This window comes from Gorilla gorilla, chromosome 3 (assembly GCF_029281585.2).
Source record: "Gorilla gorilla gorilla isolate KB3781 chromosome 3, NHGRI_mGorGor1-v2.1_pri, whole genome shotgun sequence".
Taxonomy (NCBI): domain Eukaryota; kingdom Metazoa; phylum Chordata; class Mammalia; order Primates; family Hominidae; genus Gorilla; species Gorilla gorilla.
This window is the reverse complement of record NC_073227.2, coordinates 13,725,148-13,744,654: the sequence shown is the minus strand read 5'-3', so window position 1 is coordinate 13,744,654 and position 19,507 is coordinate 13,725,148. Positions and strand designations below refer to the sequence as shown.

Genomic DNA, 19,507 nt, shown 5'->3' with positions numbered 1-19,507 from the left:
CCAGGAGAGAGTGTCCCAAGAGGGCAAGCGAGGCTTTCCACCTCCAGCCAGCCCCATGCAGGTGGGCAGTCTGTGAGAGTACAGGGAAGAGCCTTGGACAAAGGGGCCAGGGCACGTGTAGACTCCAGCTGAGACCCTGGACTGAGGGTGGGGCAGCTGTACTCCTCCCCCACACCACTATCCCTTCCCTGCATTATTTGGTACGCAATGCTGTGCATAGCTAGGAAGCAACCTGTGTGATGAAAAGATGTTGCTTTGGAAATGGCAGAACCTGGGTAGTGGATCTTGCTCTATTAGCTTTATGAGCTTTGATCTGTTTTCACCTGTCTGGGCCTTGGTTTCCTCGTCTGTAAAATGGGTATAATCAAGCCATTCGGGATCATTCAAGATAAGTACGATAAGGCAACTAGAGCACCTAGGACATTCCCTGTACCTGAGCACCTGCCACCAAATGGAGCTAGTAAGTGAGTTCAAGTGACATGCTGTGTGCAGCACAGACTCAGGACTTGGCTTTTGCCTCTCAAGACAGAAGCTTCCTCTCTCTCCTCCTGCCCAGTTAAAGACTTCGCCCAGCAGGGCAATGAAACGGGGAGAGGAGTCGGACAGGGATGAGGTGTGGATGGTTTGAGGGTGGAGTGGGGAGAACCACAGCCCCAGCCTGAGTGTCCTGACCCAGGAGCCCACAGGGCAGCTGCAGTGTCTCCTTTATCTCTGTCCCCAGGGCCTGCAGCGGGCCTTGGACACAGTAGGTTTGTCCCACTGGGCTCTTAGAGATATCTATGGAACTCAGCCACTTGGCAAAACTCCTGCATTTCCTTCACGGCTTCTCTGAAGCTGGGACCACCCCCAAAGGAGGCAGAGTCCCATAACAGATGGGACATCTAGACTCGTGGTATTAGGAGAAGGCCTTGGTTGTGAGCAGGGCAGTGTGTGGGGTCTGAGGAGAGCATGCATTTTGGGATCCAGCAGACCTTGGCAGGAGCCTGAGACTGCCCTGGTCTGAGCCATGTTGCCTCAGGCAAGTCACAGACCCGTTCTGGCCCTAGTGGGGTCACCTGTGAATGCAGATGAAGGCACCTGCCTCACAGTGCACAGTCCAGGCCCATGTGTGGGGACAGCCTGGTGCAAACTGTCGAGTGATGGGGTAGGGGGTGCATTCCTCTTGCTGGAGCTTTCGCCACCTCACGAAAGGATTCAGGCAAGTCCCTGGAGGCAGCACCAGGGGGAGGGCTGATGGCTGAGAGAGGAATCTTCCCAAGGCCACACTTGACCAGGTCATGGGGAGCAGGAGACGGAGCAACAGCTCAGGTGAGCCTGGCTTGAATCCCAGGTCAGCCCTTAGCACTGTATGGCTCTGGGAGAGTCATTTTGCTTCTCTGAGCCACAGTTTACATATTTATAAAATTAGGATAGGATGGGAGTCCCAGGCCTGCCTGCCTCCTGTAGTCATTTTAGATGATCAAAATAAAACAAAACAAACAAAAATGAAAAAGCAACGTGAAAGTCTTTTATGAAGAAGAAAGTCTTTTACAAACACTCCCATGGCAGGAAGAAACCCAACCCCCTCAGCTCACGCAAGGAAGACGCAGAGACTCAAACCCCCTCAGCTCACTCAAGGAAAACGCAGAGACTCCAAGCACCTCAGGAGCAGGTGGGGTCCCGGGGAGGTGATGCCCTCCGGACCCACAGAGCAAGGGCGGCTTCAGAACCAGGGAGGCCACGTGGCTGCAGGGGGTGTGGGGAGCTGCTGGGGGACGGGCATGGTGACTCCATTCCCGACCCCAGCCTCAGATCTTCTTTTCCAGGTCTGTGTCTGGGGTGGACGCTGACCCTGACTTGGTCCACGTGGAAGCCCAGGACCTCGGTGGAGGTAAGCCGAGCAGTGCACAGGCACCGGGTATCCCTGAGTCACCTCGCACCCGACACAGCTCGGCCGCGCCTGTGTTCAGTCGCTTGTCCCCAGTGGCTGGCCCTACACAGCCGGCCTCACTGCGTCTCGATGTGGCATGATTTTAAATGTGCTTGTTTTCCAGCTGGGGAGGAGTTGAAGTCAAGGAGCTCCACTCCAGTGGGAAAGTCTATTAAGAGGACGATTTGTTCTGGCTCCTGAGCATTGAGTGTTTCCCACTCACTCAGCCCCCCGCCCCTGGCATGTGCTAAGTGTGGAGGTGGGGGGCGGGGGTGGGGGCACCGGCCTGCACACCGGACCCAGCCAACTTCCTGCCCAGGGACGTACATGCTGTGTGACAGGAGGGTGCTCTGAGGAGGGCAGAGCAGCTGAGTCCCTGCAGAGACATCCTCTGTGCAGGATCACCTGAGCCAGGATGTGTCCCCATTAAAGCAGAAATGCCGGTGTCAGCTCCCAGCCGTGCCACTGGCCAACCTCGGGGCCCGAGGCCAGTCACCCCAGGCTGGATAGTGATATGAAATAAGTGAATGCAGAGTCCTCAACGCGGGGTCATCATGGCCAAGCTTTCGGGGGCAGGGTCAGTTGCTAGGTGTGGCTCTCCACCCTACCCCTCACCCCTCCCCCACCCCCACCCTGCCACACTTGGGCAGGCGGGGCCAGCGCTATTACTGTTCTGTGTTGATAACCAGGGCAACAGCTCAGGGGCAGTCCAGGTTTGCCTGGGGTCACAAGGTCCTGGCTGGTGCACCTCTCACCACCCCTGCTGGGAATGCTCCTCCCTTTTTGAATTTCTTACCTTTGATCTCAGGCACCCTGCCAGCCACCTCTGCTGGGCTCCACCATCCCAGCTCTGCACTCTCCAGGGCCTGGAACTCCTTGAGTACCAGTGGGGGCTACTGATCACCTGCGTCCCTAGTAAGGCTGCTGAATGAATAAGCACCTAGCCAGATGCCAGAGTTGCCCCTGAGTAGCCTACTGGGCAAAACATTGCAAAATAACATGTGCTACAGAGAGAAAGACTCACTGTCCGCATCACACCACGTTGTCGGGGTTAGCTGTCTGCCCTTTCCAGAGCTTCAGCTGGCCCTGGCTCATGAGCACCCACTGTCCACAGCTCTTTTCAACTCCATATTCACCAATTTCATCTAGGTGGCTCCTGCATGGCCATGTGGGGGTGTTTATACCACAGAAATTGGCAAGCACTATCATCAGGGCTACTATACCCAGCGCACAACCCATCAGCCTGAGAGGTGGCCCTGGTCTGTTGTGTTGGCTCTAGGCCTGGAACACTGAGAGCCTGACCATGGTGAGATGGATGAATGAGTGAGTGATTGAGGGAATGAATGAATGAATAGGTGAGTGAGTGAGTGGATGAGTGAGTGGGTGAATGAGTGAATAGGTGTGTGAGTGAAGGAATGATTGAGTGAGTGAAAGAGTGGATGAATGAGTGAGTGAGTGAATGAGTGAGTGAATGAGAGAATGAGTGAGTGGGTGAATAAGTGAGTGAGTAATTGAAAGTGAACGATTGAGTGATGAGTGAATGAGTGAGTGAGTGAAGAGTGAATGAGTGAGTGAATGAGTGAGTGAAGAGTGAATAAGTGAGTGAGTGAATGAGTGAGTGAGTGAGTGATTGAGTGAGTGAGTGAGTGAGTGAATGAGTGAGTGAGTGAGTCAGTCAGTCAGTCAGTAGATTGTTGACTGATCCTGCCCCTGAGCTAGTCATTTCACTGCATCTCCAGCCAGGCAGCCCCATTGCAGGAAGTTCAGTGGTTCAGTGTTGAGTGCCGGGCACACCAGTGAGTTTCAAGGGAACATGGGTGTGGCTCAGGAGGGCTTGGCAGTGGCCTGGTGCTGCTGCCCACGTACGCTCTGTGTACACTGCCTTCTGCCTCCTCTGAACAGCCCGGGCAGGTGGGCCCACCCCATTGTTCAGTGCAGAAACCTGAGGCTGAGCTTAGGGGCGGGCCTTTCTGATTCCTAAACATCTTCCCTTAACCATTCTCCATGCTGCCGGGTCACCCAGGGCCGGGGGCAGGAGGAGGAGGAAAAGGAAGAGGAGGAAGAGGAGGAGGAGGAGGCACCCTTCCCTTGGTCCCTTTGGATAAATCTTCCTCCTGGCTCACAAGCTGGAATGCAGAGCTTCCTGAGGCCTCCAGGATCCAGCCCCTCCACATAAATTTGCCCCGGGGAAACAGAAGAACTTTAAATTAGCAGCTCCCTGACAAAGCATGCATTCAATATTGCTCAACCATAAATATTTGGAAAAGGGTAGAAGCATTTGCTTAAAATCTGGGGGAAAAGAACCCTTGAGCTCCGCCCGCCCCCATCCCTGCTTAGGTGTGAGAGACTTCAGGAGGGTGTGGGGGCCGTGCATGTCTGGGTGTGGCGAGGTACCCATCGTCGCCTGTGCTGACCCCTCCTGCAGGGGATGGCAGGCTCCAGAGTAGCACGAACACCTTCCTGAGGGTTGAAGGAGCTCGTGTCAGAGTGCAGGTGGCCCACAGTGAGCGAGGATGACACCCTCAGCCGCAGGTGTCATCACAGTGGCCTTTAGAATTCAAGCCCACGAAGCCACACCACAGTAGTACTGGAGGAGGATGGAGTCCAGCACATGTCTCGGGCTGTCTCTGGCTCCGGCTGGAGTCTGACCGCCTGGGTCGGTGCCTCTCTCCTGTAGATTTTCGGTACATCACCTGCCCAATCCACAATTGCTCCGAGAAGATGCTGACAGCCCCGTTCGCAGGCCCCATTGACCACGGGTCTCTGACCGTGCAGGACGATTACATCTTCTTTAAGGTAAGGTTGCTTCTGGGGCTTTTGGAAATTGGCAACAGGTGACGTGGTGGATGACCCGTTCGCGGCAAAAATGGAATCGCTCAGAAAAGAGGCAATAAAACGGGCATTTCACTCTCAAGTGTACTTCGCAGGTCACGGTTTCTGACCGTGGCGGTGGCTGCAGCCATCCACAGAAGCCCCCGCAAGCCCAGAACTGTGGCTCAGGGACACTGAGGCTCCACCTCCCTTCTGGCCACCACAAACCTCCCAGCCACTCAGGGTCCCGAAACCTAAGCCCATTTAGTCCCATTTGGCTTTATCAGTGACTTTGGAACTGACCAGGACTGCTTCTGGTCCCGGCTCTTGGCCACCAGGCACCGGCTATCCACAGCCCTGTGACCAGAACCCTGCTGCCTGTGCCCTCAGGTCACAAGTGGGCCCACCCTCAGCAGCCATGTGGTCCCAGCTAATTCAGAAACTCTAGCACACAAGCAATCCATCCAGCTTTTCTTCACCTTCATGGATGGGGAGCTCAGCCCTCTCGAAACAGCCTAGCCCTCTGCTGAGTAGCCCCAGTCACTGGCCTGTTTCTTCTGGCCCTGAGACAGAGTCTGCGTCATCGGACTCCCATCCACTGGGTTCTGTTCTGCCCTCTGGCACCCTGTAAAACAAATCCAAAGTTCCCCCCAAGGAAGCCCCTTGAGGGCAGCTGCTGGGTGCCCTCTCCCCAGAAGGGCCTCTGTGCTTCCCAGCCTCCTCCTTCCCATGTCTCAGCCACACTTGGTCACCCCAGCTCCCCACTCTACACTCAGTGTGTGCCAAGGGCCACCATGGAGTTAGGCGCTAGGGCAGGCCGTGGGCATCCCATCCCCCACTGTTAAAGCAGGCCAGACAGGAGGCTGCTGCTGCCACTGGCCCTAACCTCCAGCCCTGCCCAGTCTCCACTGCTCTCTGCTGAGCCCCAGCCCCTGGCTTTTGATCCTCAGTCCATGCATTTGCTCATACTGTTCCCTGTGCTGTGCCTTGCTTCTCCACTGGCTGATTCCTGCTCCTTCTCAAAGGCTCAATCATGCACTTCCTCCTCCAGGAAGTCTTCCCTGACTTCTGCCTCCACTTCAGGCTCACTGGTGCCTCCTCTGAGGACCCCCAGCCCTGTGCCTTCCTCCATCACAGTCCAGCCCCCACTGTGTCATTCTGTACCATTTACTCCTTTTGTCCCTACTCCTGACTCAGGCAAGCTGAGGCTGGGCTCTAGGTCTGAACCCCCCACCTGCTTTCCCAGCTCCTAGCATTGCATTTCTGCAGATGTCCACTAAGTACCAGAGCAAAGACAGTGTCAGCTCTCTGGGCAACCATCTCCCATGTTGAGTGGTTTCTAAACATTAGACAGGCTCGCCTGTCAAAGCCCTGCAGCCTAAGACCCCCAGAGCTCACCTATGGCCGAGCAGGCTGGGTTATCACTCAGTGCAGCAAGAGGGAACACATGCCCTGGGGAACCTGGGCATCTCAGAGAGGTTAGGAGGGCCTGATTGTCAGGTGTGGGCTGCAGGAGGTGATTTGGGGGGCTTGCGAGGAAACCGGGTGTGACTCTGGATTGAGGGATGTGAGGAGGTGAGGTCCTGCTAGGATTGGGCGTCTCAATCAATCTTCTCTAAAGAGGGGCGATTCAGGGGAGGCAGGAGACTCAGGGGGAGGCGGGAGCCGGGCAGTAAAGCAGCAGCCCTCGCTCATCTCAGCCAGGGTGGGTGTCTGGGCATCTTGGGGGTTTGAACGACATTCACGTCTGGTCTGTGTTCAGACCCGATCGCAGGGTGATCTCGTTCTGCACAAGGTCACAGACTTAGCTTGTCTGGTGTCGGTGCTCGCGACATTGTTTGTGAGCGGCAGGAGAAGGTGGGGGCCACCGACTCCATCCAGTTTCTATCCTGGTTTCCATCATTCTCAACAACTGCAGAGGAAAGCTCTCCCTACCCCAGCCCAGGCCTCCCCTGCCCTCTCCCTTCCTCCCTCCTCCCACCCTGGTCCTCAGAGGATCCGGGAGCCTGTGCTGGGATGGGAGAAACCTCAGCCCTTCCAGCCCCACCTCACCACCAACAAGGTGGCGGTGCTGGTGGCTCAGGAAGCTGCACCTCCTGTTCTGTGGCAGTGAGGATATGTGGCCTCAGGAATCAGAGAGCTGCCACAGTCCTGTCCTGACGGGCCTTTCTGTCTCTGGGAACAGATGCCCATGGCCACAGTTCATGGGGTTGATTGTTATGAGGTCAAATGAGCTGCCCGGGAAAAGCACTCGAGATGGTGCCCGCTTTGTTTGTCATGCCTCAAGGTTCAGTGATCACCTTTGGTAATGAGCACGTCTTTGGCCTGTCTCCTTCTCCATCGGAACATTCTCCACCTTGTTCCATAAGTTGGATGCAGAGCAGCAAGGTGCTGAGAGAGCATGGGGAAAGAAGTTAGTTCTGACTGAAGGAAGCAGAAGACGACTTCCCAGAGGAGGGGTGTTAATTTGGGGCTTTGAAGGATGAATAGGAGTCTGTTCATTTCAAGCAGAACAGGTAGAAACAAAGTAAAAGGGCATTTTCACTTGCTGAATATAACATGTAGTTTTTCATTCATGAGACTGTGGCTGGAGAGGGAATCAAGCCTCTCAAAAATGTGTTTCTTCCCCCGGTTAGGCAACATCAGCAAACCGGACAAAATACTATGTCTCTTATCGTCGAAATGAATTTGTCCTGATGAAGCTGCCGAAGTATGCATTGCCAAAGGTAAGGTGCTCCCCATTCTGCCTGGCCCTGTGGCCAGACCCTAAGCTTATCCTGACTCATGGGGCAACAGGACTCACACACAGGTGCTTGGCGGTCCCAGGTCAGGATGGACAAGAACAGTGTGGCCAGGCTTCGTCCAGCTGCTCACCCCTCACACCCTCCATTCCAGCCCACCCAGCCCTTCCAGACTCAGCTGTGCCCAGCTTCATCCTAGGCCTCTGCCAGGCTCTTCCCTCTGCCTGGTTCATCTTTCCCTGGAACTCTTGCACATGTGGTATTTCAGGAGAATTATCACTTGCTAAAGGCCCCCCAGGCGGGCCCAGTCCTCTGTTTTCTGGTCCCATCCCTCTCTTCTCCTTGCTGGTGCCCAGGGTGCCAGGGACCCCTCCCTCCAGTGTCCATCTCCTGCTCTCCTCTGATATTGCTGGGGTGGGGATGATCTCTGCTGTACTCACCTCTGCATTCCAGCCACCTAGTATGCTGCCTGACATATAGTAGGTGCTCAGTTATTGCTAATGCCTTTCTCTTGCCTTAGAAGGCAAAGAAGGGGGACCAGGGTAGCTGGGGATTGCCCAACTCTGCCCCTGCCCCTGCCTTGGGGCCTCTCTCCACCCTATTAATATATTATTCCCACCTAACAGAGGAGGTGATGGAAGTTCAGAGAGGCAGTAACCTGTCTGAGATCACACATCTAGTTAGAAACAAAGGCAGATCTCAAACTGAGGTCCAGGTGAGTCAGCCCAGCCTCATGCCACACCTCCCTCATGAGGACATTGAGATGACACATTCTGAAGATCTCTGTCCCACATGCATAGTTGAGAAACAGATGAACCTTCCCTTCCTCCACGTTTATTTACCGAGCACCAAATATAAACCAGAATGTGTGCTAGGAGGCCATGCTGTGAATCAGAAGCCCCAGGTTCCTGCTCCTGTGGGCTTTGCAGACGGGGAACAGGCAGGAGATCCAGTAGACAGACAAATGCAAAAATAATTGCAAGTTGTGGTTTCTGCTAAGAAGGGAACAAGAGGGAGAGACACAGTGATGGAGGGCGTGTGTATGAGTGTGTATGTGTGTGTGTGTGTGCTCGAGTGCTTGTTTGTGTGGCTGATTTAGGCCAGGCAGCTATGGAGGCCCCTCTGGGGCTGGGATGGGGAGGGACTCTTTATCCAAAGCCCCAAGGCAGCTCCAAGAAGAGCAAGGGAGAAAATGGTTCGGGTGGAGGGCAGAGCAGGAGCTAAGACCCTGGGGTAGAGAGTGAGAGTGGAGTGGGAGGGGCCAGCAGCTCCGGGCCCTCCAAGCCCAGGCTGTGGCTTGATGTAAAGTGCTTGGACATGGGAGCTTCTGCAGTGGGCACCCTCAGACCTCTCCTGAGCCAGAAATGGGAAAAGTCTAGGAGGCCTTTTAAAACCTTCTCTTTAAAATCAAGAAAAAAATAAAAGGAGAAAAGGAGTGAGCTTAACAGACTGAACTCCAGGCTTGGCTGAGTATGTAAATTAAAAGCTAATGGTTTCATTTCAGGCAAAGGCAGTAGGTGTCTGTCCCTCTGAGGTGAGGGACCTTTTCAGCATCTGGGAAGCCTTCCCTCGACCTTTGGGGGCTACAGCATTAGAAGCTCCTGTGTCCTGGGCTCTTTGTCCTGGTGTAGGGGAGAGGAAAGTGCACAGCCCAGAATTAGGCCCATACAGGGACACTCTGTGCTCCCCTCTAGCATTGGAGGCTGGGGTAGCTGGGCCAGCAGTCAGCCTGCTGCCAAGGGTGCTCTAAGGAGCCTATGGCTATAAGTCATGACCTCTGTGACCTTGAGCGATGGCTCCCTGGGCCTCTGCTCCCTGGACCTGCAGATGCGATGTCAGTGAGATTTGCAGGAAGCACCAGGTCATGTCTCCCACTGTGGACCCTTGACAGTGTGCATTTTACACTGGTTTTCTTCTTCTTGCATTTCCATGGAAATTGGAGGTCATTGAAAAGAATCAAGAGACTCTCACAGCAGTGACAGACACACACCCAGCCTCAGGTCGTTCAGTTTCAAGGGCAGACCAGGGAGCCATCCAGGGCAGGTGGCATATGCTGTGACTATCGATGTCCTGCCTCAGGGGTCCATGCACAGGACCCAGTGACCAGCAGTTGAAGATGATGGTCACTTCCTCATCAAGAAGTGGGCAAGCTGGGCTGCTGTCAGGAGAATGGGGCCCCCAGAGCCCTACGGGGTCTTCAATACCACATCTCATGTTCCTGAGACCTTTGCCCAGCCAGCCAGCTAGCCTGCTTCCTCTCCACCCAGGTCAGGACAGCAGCCTGCCCAGTGTTTCCCACCAACAACTTATAGAAGTGGCTAATTGAATTTCCTCATCAGATGTTGTTGTTTTATGGTGAATTTGTAACTTGCCTGTTTCCTCTTCCCACAGACTCAACTCTCTCTTTCTTTTTATATTTTTAATTGCTTAATTAACATCATGAAAATCATAGATATTGAAGCAGGGGACTCACCCACAAACCTCTCACCTCATCCACCCAATGTCTCCTCCCCCAATTCTTGGTCTCCTGGCATTCCTCAGCCATATGCAAAAGGGCTTTTACGTAGCTGAATTATGAGCAGTCCTGGGTCTCCAGCCTGCGTTCACAGGACACTATAGCATGAGACTGTTTCTTGAATGATGCGTGCTATCTACTTTAAATGACTGTGAATCTTTTTACTGAGGAGAGTGTACCTTGTTGAGCTAAGCCAGACTCTTGTTGCTTGGACATTTGGGTTGTTTCCATTTTTTTATAATTATAAACAGTGCTGCAATGAATCTGTGTGTGCCCGCAGGTATTTCTTTTTAATTTTCTCGTGTTAAAGTCTAAGAAGAACAACTTCAGAACAAAGGATATAAATATTTGTGTAGCTTAGTTGCTTGGGCAAGCTGGGCTGCTGTCACCAACAAAGTTGGAATAGATCAGCTTCAACATAGCTTTGCCATGTTTTTCTATTTTCCTTCTAAGTTAAAGGGTAGAAATGATACCGTCCTGCTGTTTTAATTTACCTGTCTGTGAAAACTATAAAGGGTGGGCCGTTTTTATATTTATCAATATCCTTTGCTTATTTACTTGTCATCATTTTTTTTAAATATTCAGTTTCCCTAACAGAGGTAAACAATAGGCCAAAGCTATAAATAGACAAAAGAGAAGAAAAATCCAAATAACTATCAATTATATAAAAGCATTCACAAGAATGGGTAAATGCAAATTTAAAGTGAAATATTCCTGTATTTGCCATAAATGTATTTAAAGTAAAATAAAATTTCTAAACCGTATGAATAAAGAAAGAAGTGACATCAGGATCAGGTAAGATGGCAGAGCAGGATGCCCCAGAATCCATCTTCCCACCTGGAAGGCAACGACACTGGCAGAACCCATCTAGTGTAACTGCTTTGGAATTCTCAAGTCTATTTGAGAGCTTGCAGTTTCCAGGGCAAGGCATGGATGGCATATCAAAGTCAGTTTGGATAATGTCAGCTCTTAGCCTGGTAGAGGCTTCCCATCCCCCACCCCGGCCCCATGGCAGGCAAATGTGCGTGTGTCCCTAGAGCAGCATGCACAGAGCTTGAAGGAGCTGGAGGGTGCAGGGGTGCCATAAGGACCTTGTCTTCCAAACACTGAGGATCTGTGCTCTGATTACTGACTGCTTCTGATGACAGACATGCAGATACCCAGACAGGCAGCCATTATTGCAACCACCATGAGTTGAAACAGCTTCCAGGAGATTTAAAGGATTACAGCCTATTTTCCTCTCTTTTATTTTTCCCCCTTTTCCCTTTTGGGAGCCAGACATTCAAAAGCAGCTGTATATATGGGACAATTTAGAAAATCACCAGGCATGCCCAGGGAAAAGTAGAGGCTCAGAAAAGGCCTAGGAAGATGTTAAGCTTACATGTAAGGCTGATTCTTGGTAAAGAGATAGCCAACAACCATCAAAAATAAGAACAAAACATGGCAAGCTCTATGGAAAGGGGACAAGCTAATTTCCAGAGTTACCATATTATTAATGTCCAATCTAACTGGACATTAGACTCAACTGTCCAGTTTTCGACATAAAAAAGTTACGAGGCATACAAAGAAACAGGAAAGTATGAGCATTCAAAAGAAAAAAAATAAATTAACATAAACCTTCCCTGAGAAAGACCAGATGGCAGATCTACTAGACAAAGACTTTAATATGAGTGTCTTACAGAGGCTCAAAGAACTGAAAGGAAAAATAGAGAAAAACAAGAAAATGATGTATGGACAAAATGGAAATAGCAATAAAGAGATAGAAAAAATAAAAAGGAACCAAAAGAAATTCTGGAGCTAAAAAGAATAATTGAAAAGAAAAATTTACTAGAGGGATTCGAAAGCAGAATTGAAAGGCAGAAGAAGGAATCTGAGAACTTAAAGATAAGACAATTAAAATTATCAAGCTGAGGAGCAGAAAGAATAAGGATTGAAAGTGAATGCAGTCTATGGGAGCTTTTGGACATCATCAAGCAGACCAACATATGATTGTGGGAGTCCCAGAAGGAACAGAAGAGAGATAAAGGCAGAGAGACTATTTGAAGAAATAATGGCCCAAAACTCCCCCATCAATTTATATTGATGAAGGACATGAATATAAGTATCTAAAATTTCAACAAACTCTAAGAAGGATAAACACAAAGAGATCCACACCAAGACACATAACCAAACTGCCAAAAGACAAAAACTTTTTTTTTTTTTTTGAGATAGAATCTCCCTCTGTCACCCAGGCTGGAGTTCAGTGGTACAATCTCAGCTCACTGCAACCTCCACCTCCTGGGTTCAAGCAATTCTCCTGCCTCAGCCTCCTGAGTAGTTGGGATTACAGGTGCCTGCCACCATACCCAGCTAATTTTGTATTTTTAATAGAGACAGGGTTTCACCATGTTGGCCAGGCTGGTCTAGAACTCCTGACCTCAAGTGATCCACCTGCCTCAGCCTCCCAAAGTGCTGGGACTACAGCCGTGATCCACCATGCCTGGCAGAAAGTCAGAAACTCTTAAGAGAGAATCTTGAAAGCAGCAAGAGAGAAATGACTTATTACATACAAGCAATAATCAATATGATCATCAACAGATGTCTCACCAGGAACCCCGGAGTTCAGAAGGCAGTGAGCTGATACATTCAAAGTGCTGAAAGAATTTGATGAAGATGTTGGTTCATTAGACTCTTTCGTGAATTTTATATAAACATCTATGGAGAAATTTCCTCTGTCGTGTCTATTAAAAACGTTTTTAAACTTTTCCAAAATCACTTATTTAAAATGCATTCACTACAACTAATGGAAGAATACTTCTATTTACCTTATAATACAACATAATAAACAATACTATGTATATGTGTAGATACCCTTTCTACCTGCTTGCCTGTCTAGTCCTCCCTTCCCTGACAGTCTCACTTCCTCATTCCTCAAGGAGGTATTGTTGAAAGTCCTGGATACCCCTCATATCCATTCTGCCCCTTCGTCTTAGTTCAACAAACCCCAGACTTTGGCTAGTACGTTGCTTCCCAGCTAAGAGACTGCATTGCCCAGCTTCCTTTGTAACTACGTGTGGTCATGCTTGTAAAATCTAGCCAGTGAGATGCTAGTGGAATTGTCCTATGTGGCTTCTTAGAGCTCTCTAATAAAGAGAGCTTTTTCCTGTTTCTGTTACTTACAAGCAAACCTAATTCTACCTAATAACAAATATTGGCAACGTTGGTGTTTCCTTCTGCGTATTTCTCCGGGTCATACAAATATGTACAATCACATATACTATACGTATATTTGAATGCGTCTTACATCCTTCATTTAAAAATATCAAAATTTCTCTGCTTCTACCTTTTCTCAAAGAAGACAGTAAATGCAACATGAAGCAAAAATTGCCTGTTATTTATAACTCGCATCAGCAAATATTTTTAAAAGACCATTCTCAATATTGGAATACATAAAACGAAATACGTGCCCTCTACTCCTGCTGGTGGGGGAGAAACTAATGTAAATTTTCAGGACAGCAAATTAACAGCAGGTAACAAGAGCTTTCAAAATGTTGCAATGTGGCAATTTCCCTTCTTAGGAGTTTATGTCATGGAAATAACCAGAGAGCCAGAGATCTGTGTCTAGAAATGTTCATGACCATCTCGCAGTTATGTTGAGAACGCTGACGGTTTCCCAGTAGGGAAGCAGCTCAGTGGAATATGGCCTGTCCACAAAATGGAATATCATGCAGTCATTAAAAGTGCTGTGTATAGATCACTTTAATGGCAGAGAAAATGCTCTGCCTGTGATGTAAAGGGACAGACTATAAACTACACATGAAAAAAATATGTGCACCACACTTGAGAGAAAGCCCAAACGTAAACATTTGAAAACGCTGGTGCCAGGTCTCCCTAGGGGGCACCAGTCATAACCTCGAGTCACTTTATGCATTTTTCTTTGTTTCCTAGATTGTAGAACACATTTACCCGATGCATTTACCCAGGTTATGTAAACATTTACCCAGGGGCATAGGAGGCACCATGCGACTTGCTGCAATTGCTGTAAATACGGAATCCTGACGACATGGTTGACGCCAAGCCCCCGAGCTCAAAGCACCCATAACCTCAGTCCCCCCACCACCCCTGCAGGAGTCTCACATCCTCCCTGACAATCTGACTGCATGGTCTAATTCCCTGCCACGGCCCAGGATGGTGGACAAACCTTCCCCTAGTCAGGCAGCAGAATGACCAACGCCCGGATGACAGAGTGCATTTTGGCCCATGGCGCTGAGCAGGGAGGAAGGGGGAGCTGAGGTGAGGAGGGCAGAACAGCCACAAGCCTGCTGCCTCCGGGCACTTCACATGCCTCCGTGGGCTCTGCATCACCCATGGTCCTACTTCACGCATGGGGACGGCCAGGCTCTGGCACCCTGCCCCATCATCCTTCCCTGGTTCTGTGTGTCTCGGTGCCAGTCATTTCTGTGTGTTGAATTTCGATCCATAGACACAGGACTGCAGCTCCTGCCGCTGTGGGGTCCTCTCTGCCTGTGGGCTGCATGGTAGCTGCAAAATAGCAACACTCGGCCGGGCGCAGTGGCTCACGCCTGTAATCCCAGCACTTTGGGAGGAAGGTGGATCATGAGTTTAGGAGATTGAGACCATCCTGGCTAACACGGTGAAACCCCGTCTCTACTAAAAATACAAAAAATTAGCTGGGCATAGTGGCAGGCGCCTGTAATCCCAGCTACTCGGGAGGCTGAGGCAGGAGAATGGTGTGAACCCGGGGGGCAGAGCTTGCAGTGAGCTGAGATTGCGCCATTGCACTCCAGCCTGGGTGACAGAGCGAGACTCTGTCTCAAAAAAAAAAAAAAAAGCAACCCTCTCCTTTTCTGCACAGCCCTTGGGGCTGCATAGCACAGGGAACAGGCAGGGCAGTGAGGGGAAGGGGCCGGGCCTCAGCGTTCAGGAGTCCAGCCCGACCCTGAGCCACCTGCCAGGGCAGCTTCTTCCTCATTCTCCACTGAAAACTGAGCTCCACTGGACAGAATCGGGATTTGATCTGTTATTGTACAGAAAAAAGAAAAAAGTCCTTCCCTAGGCCCTCCCATCAGATGAGAACATGCGAAGGGAGCTATCCCCAAGCATCCCAGCCACAGCCACACCGTAATTGGGAGGGGCGGCTCCGCAGGTGGGGCCAGCCGGGCCCTCCTCTGCCACCTGTCCTCTGCCCCTGGACCTTGGCACTGTGTTCTCAGAGGGTGATGAAGCTCCAGAGTGAGAGAAGGCAAAGGAACAGAGGTGGGAGGGAAGCTGGTTAGGGCTTCAATATGGGCCTGTCCGGACCCTTTTACTCTTGCCTCCCACATAGCATTTGTTGCTGGCTGGGCAAGAAAAGAAAACAAGAAACTGAGGTATTCCAAGTTTTCCTTTTTATTCTATTGGGTTTTGGCTGCTTCCTGAATTTAAAAACCTGGGACTGAACCCGAAGCCCTGAGCCCACTCCAGAGCTGCCCAACACACCTGCTTCTGAGTGGAAACTGAGGCTGGGGACTTTGCCCTGGCTGCCCTTTAACCTCTGAGACTAGCTTACAGGGTCCTGGTGGGGCTCCTTCTCTGCCTCCCCCTCTAGACTGTGCCCCCAGGGCTCAGGGCTGGCAGGGACCGGCACAGGGGGACTGGGAAGAAGTCTGGCACATGTACAGGTGGGGATAGTGTCCCCGGACAATGAAGCTTGAGTGGATGAACCCACGGTGCCTCCCTGCAGGTCGCAGAGGACAGGGCCACACCTGGCTCCCCACTGCACTCAGGGCCTTTCTAGGCATCCAGTGGCTGGAAAGTTTCTGGCATGGAGTGGGTACTTCCCAAATGTGTCTTGAATGAAGGAGGGAGCAGAGACTCACCTGGGCTGTGGATAGGAGGAGAGGGAGGGGCTCCAGCCCTCACCCCCTGGAATCAACCATCTGGGGGTGCATAGAGGAAGAACTCCGCCTCCCCACTGTTGGACGGATGGATGGACGGCCTGATGTGGGACCAGGAGGAGGAGGTGTCCCCAGGCCACCCTCCCATAACCCGGCTTAGAGCATCCCAACGCCATCCCCATTTTAGAGATGGGGAAATGGAGGCCCAAGGAGGTGAGGAGACTTGTCCAAGGCCACAGAGCCCAGAGCAGCCGAGCCAGGAGGCAAACCTAGGCCAGGCTGGCTCCAGGAGAGCCAGGAGTCTTCTGCACCCTCACGGCCTGTGCAGCCTGCTTCTTCCTCCCTCGTGCAGCCCCCAGCCTGGCTCTGACCCTGTGCTCCCTGCACATCCCCACAGGATCTGCAGATCATCAGCACGGACGAGAGTCAGGTGTTTGTGGCGGTGCAGGAGTGGTACCAGATGGACACCTACAACCTGTACCAGTCGGACCCACGGGGCGTGCGCTACGCGCTGGTGCTGCAGGACGTGCGCAGCTCACGGCAGGCGGAGGAGAGCGTGCTCATCGACATCCTGGAGGTGGGTCCGGGGTGGATGTGGGCCAGGTCTGCCGCCGACCCCCTGCCCTCTGCCCTCTCACCCCACCTCTTCCTTCCCCCCTCCCCTCCTGCCTGTCTATATAGCTGTCTCAAGGGTCTGCACGCATCTTCTGTAAACAGCCAAATATTTTAGGCTTTGCAGGCCAAGAGGCTATTATGTAGGTATTTTTAGAGAAAGAGAATTTCCTTCTTGAGGAAATTCGAAATACAATGATCATCGAGTACAAGTTCTTGTCATGAGAAGAATGGAATTCTTTGAGGGAATAACATTTTACTGACTTGGGTTCAGCCTGAGCGTTCTCTGCCAGCTCCCTCACAAGCCCTCATCAGACGTCCTGGGCTGGGGTCGCCCCTGAGGGCAGTGCTTCTCTCTGAGTGCCTCATCTCTCTCCCTCTCTCCCTCCCTCTCTCTACCCCAGCCCCTTCGTCTCCTCCTTCCTCTCCCTCTGTGTGTCTGAAGTCTGCCTTTCTCTCTCTCTCCCTCTCCCTCTCTCCACCCCAGCCCTGTCATCTCCTCCTTCTTCTCCCTCTCTGTGTCTGAAGTTGGCCTCTCTCCCTCTCCCTCTCCCTCTCTCCGCCCCAGCCCTGTCATCTCCTCCTTCCTCTCCCTCTCTGTGTCTGAAGTTGGCCTCTCTCTCTGTCTCTGTCTCTCTCACACTCGCTTGCTTGCACTTGCTCGCTGTCGCTCTGTCTCCCTGGAACCCAGCCCTCCACCCTCCCTCCTGCCACTTCTCTCAGCACCTACGAAGCTCTGGCCTCCCCTCCTGGGTCGCCATCTGAGCTCAGATGGGAGCCTTCCTCGCTGCCTTCCTGGGTCCCCCCTCGGCCTCCCACGTGAGCCTCCACTGACCCCAGAGAACGCCCCGTGCATCGCACCAATGTGGCTCCATTTCCGTCTGGATCCCTGCGGCAGCCCCGCCCCGGCCAGGCCGCTCACAGGCCTCTTCTTTGTTCCTGAGATGCCATGGCCAGCGAGGGGGGCTACTTGACCCATGTACAGGCCAGAAAACTGAGGCTCAGAGAAGGCAAATGACCTGCCCAGGCAGACCCAGACGTAAGCAGGAAAACCAGGACCGGCCCAGGCCTGTCTGCTTTGAGCCTGGTGCCCTCCTCTTGGGACCCCTCTCAGTTGTTCACCTCCAAGCTCCTTCCTCTTGCCTGTGGGGACACCCCCTAGTGGCCCATTGACGCAGGCTGGGAGAGTGTCCCGTGGGTGGCCAGTAGACCCTGGGCAGGCAGTGGCATTGACAAGCTTGTGAGTGGGACGCAGCAGGCTCAGCATTCATCCCTCCCTTGACAGCAGCAGCAGAACTGTGGTCCCCATGAAAATCACAAATGGAACCATTTGTTTGCAGTAATAACCCATTTGTCAGGGTTCATCTCCCCAGCAGATGATGCAGATACAGCCTCACTGCCAAAAGCCCCCTGCAGGCGGCCCTCCTCCACCTGCTAGGCAGCACCCACCCCCACCCCTAGTGTCCCAAAGGCCCTGCCCTCTGAGCCTCTAGGAGGGGACTAGTTCCAGCACAGACCTGCCTCCGGAAGGCAGTGGGTGGGTGGTGATGGGATGGGAAGGGTGCCAAGAACAGGGTGGGGTGGGGCTCCACGGCCAACCTGTCCACAGGCATCTGTGATGCCTGCACCACCGCATGCCATGCTCTGGGCCCTGCCCTCGGGACACAGGCTGGATACGACACGCACCATTCACCCCTCATGAAGCAGGAAGAAGGCTCCCAGCTGTGGCTCTGACTGAGAGTGCTGGGGCCTGGAGACACAGCACAGGGGCAGTTGGCCAGCCTGGGGCAGGAGTCAGGGAGTGCTTCCTGGAGGCGGCTGAGCAGGAGTTAGCCAGGTGAGGAAGGAACTCAGAGCCACACACACAGGCATCAAGGCAAGAGGAAGCAAGGAGCCAGAAGAGGTTCGCAGTGGCCCGGTCCAAAGGCGACACCCACCGTCCACCAGCTGGGTGCCCTCCCAAGGGATGGCCTTTCTCTGAAAACCATCAAACATGGGTCACAGCTGGTGGTTACAAGCACAACTCTGGAACCTGACTGCCCGAGGGTCAGGTCCATGAACTGGTATGTATTTGCTGTGTGGCCGTAGGTGGGTTTCTTAACCTCTCTGGGCTTCCCTATGTGCAGCAGGAATGGTAGTGGCACCTTCCTCACAGGGTTGCTGTGAGGTTTAAGACTGTCATTCCTATTAAACAGGCAGAGCAGCACCTGTTTCCAAGTGAGCACTCACTTTGTTTTCCCAGCACTTGCTCTTTCTGGGGATCAGGGATAATTCATGGTGGGGCTGGCACCTGAGTCTCACTGCCCACGGCCAGTACTGTTGCTGTCGTGGTTGTTGTGCACCCAGCAGCACATCCAGGAAAAAATGTTTGGTACAGACGGCAGAGCCAGGTACTGCCTCGGAAGGCTGCAGGGGTCTCTCCCCCAGCAGGGCACAACCCAGTTGTGAGGCAAGACAGCAAACCTTTCCTAGGCTCCTCTTTTGCTGGAGCTTGGGTTATGAATGGGGACTTAGGGGACATAGCCCTGTCCCCTGCCCCCAAGGAGCCCTGGCCACAGGCATCATAATGGGCTGAATGGTGGCCCCGAAATAGACATTGAAATGGTGGCCCACATGCTAATACCCAGGCCCTGCAATGTGACCTTATTTGAAAAGGGATTTTTGCAGCGTCATGAAGTGAAAGACTCAAGCACTGAAGAGATCATCCCAAATTATCCAAGGGGCTCTAAATGCAATCACAAGTGTCCTTATCAGAGACAGGAGAGGAGTCACAGGCACACAGAGAGGCCCCATGGAGACAGAGGCAGAGACCGCGGCCGCACGCCAGGGAGGGCTGGAGGCGTGGAGCTGGAAGGGGCAGGAAGGATCCTTCCCTGGAGTCTGCAGAGGGAGCGCAGCCCTGCCCACGCCTTGAATTTGGACTCTAGCCTCCAAGAGAATGAATTTCTGTTGTCTGAAGCCACACAACTTGTGGGACTTTTTTTTTTTTACAGCAGACGCAGAGAATGAATATAGCTGTGATATGGGCAGTTATGCAGAGACA

General features: G+C 52.3%; 1 protein-coding gene across 3 annotated transcripts in view; it reads left to right on the top strand.

Annotated features, from left to right (window-relative positions):
• The window catches only part of SORCS2 (sortilin related VPS10 domain containing receptor 2), a 593,679-nt gene that overhangs the window by 510,870 nt on the left and 63,302 nt on the right, over positions 1-19,507 (top strand). For all 3 annotated transcript variants that reach the window (XM_055385390.2, XM_019024999.4, XM_055385389.2), the window contains exons 6-9: positions 1,806-1,870; positions 4,587-4,705; positions 7,357-7,446; positions 16,250-16,429. In XM_055385390.2, the coding sequence (XP_055241365.2) occupies positions 1,806-1,870; positions 4,587-4,705; positions 7,357-7,446; positions 16,250-16,429 (454 nt within the window). The remainder of the gene's footprint in view (positions 1-1,805; positions 1,871-4,586; positions 4,706-7,356; positions 7,447-16,249; positions 16,430-19,507) is intronic.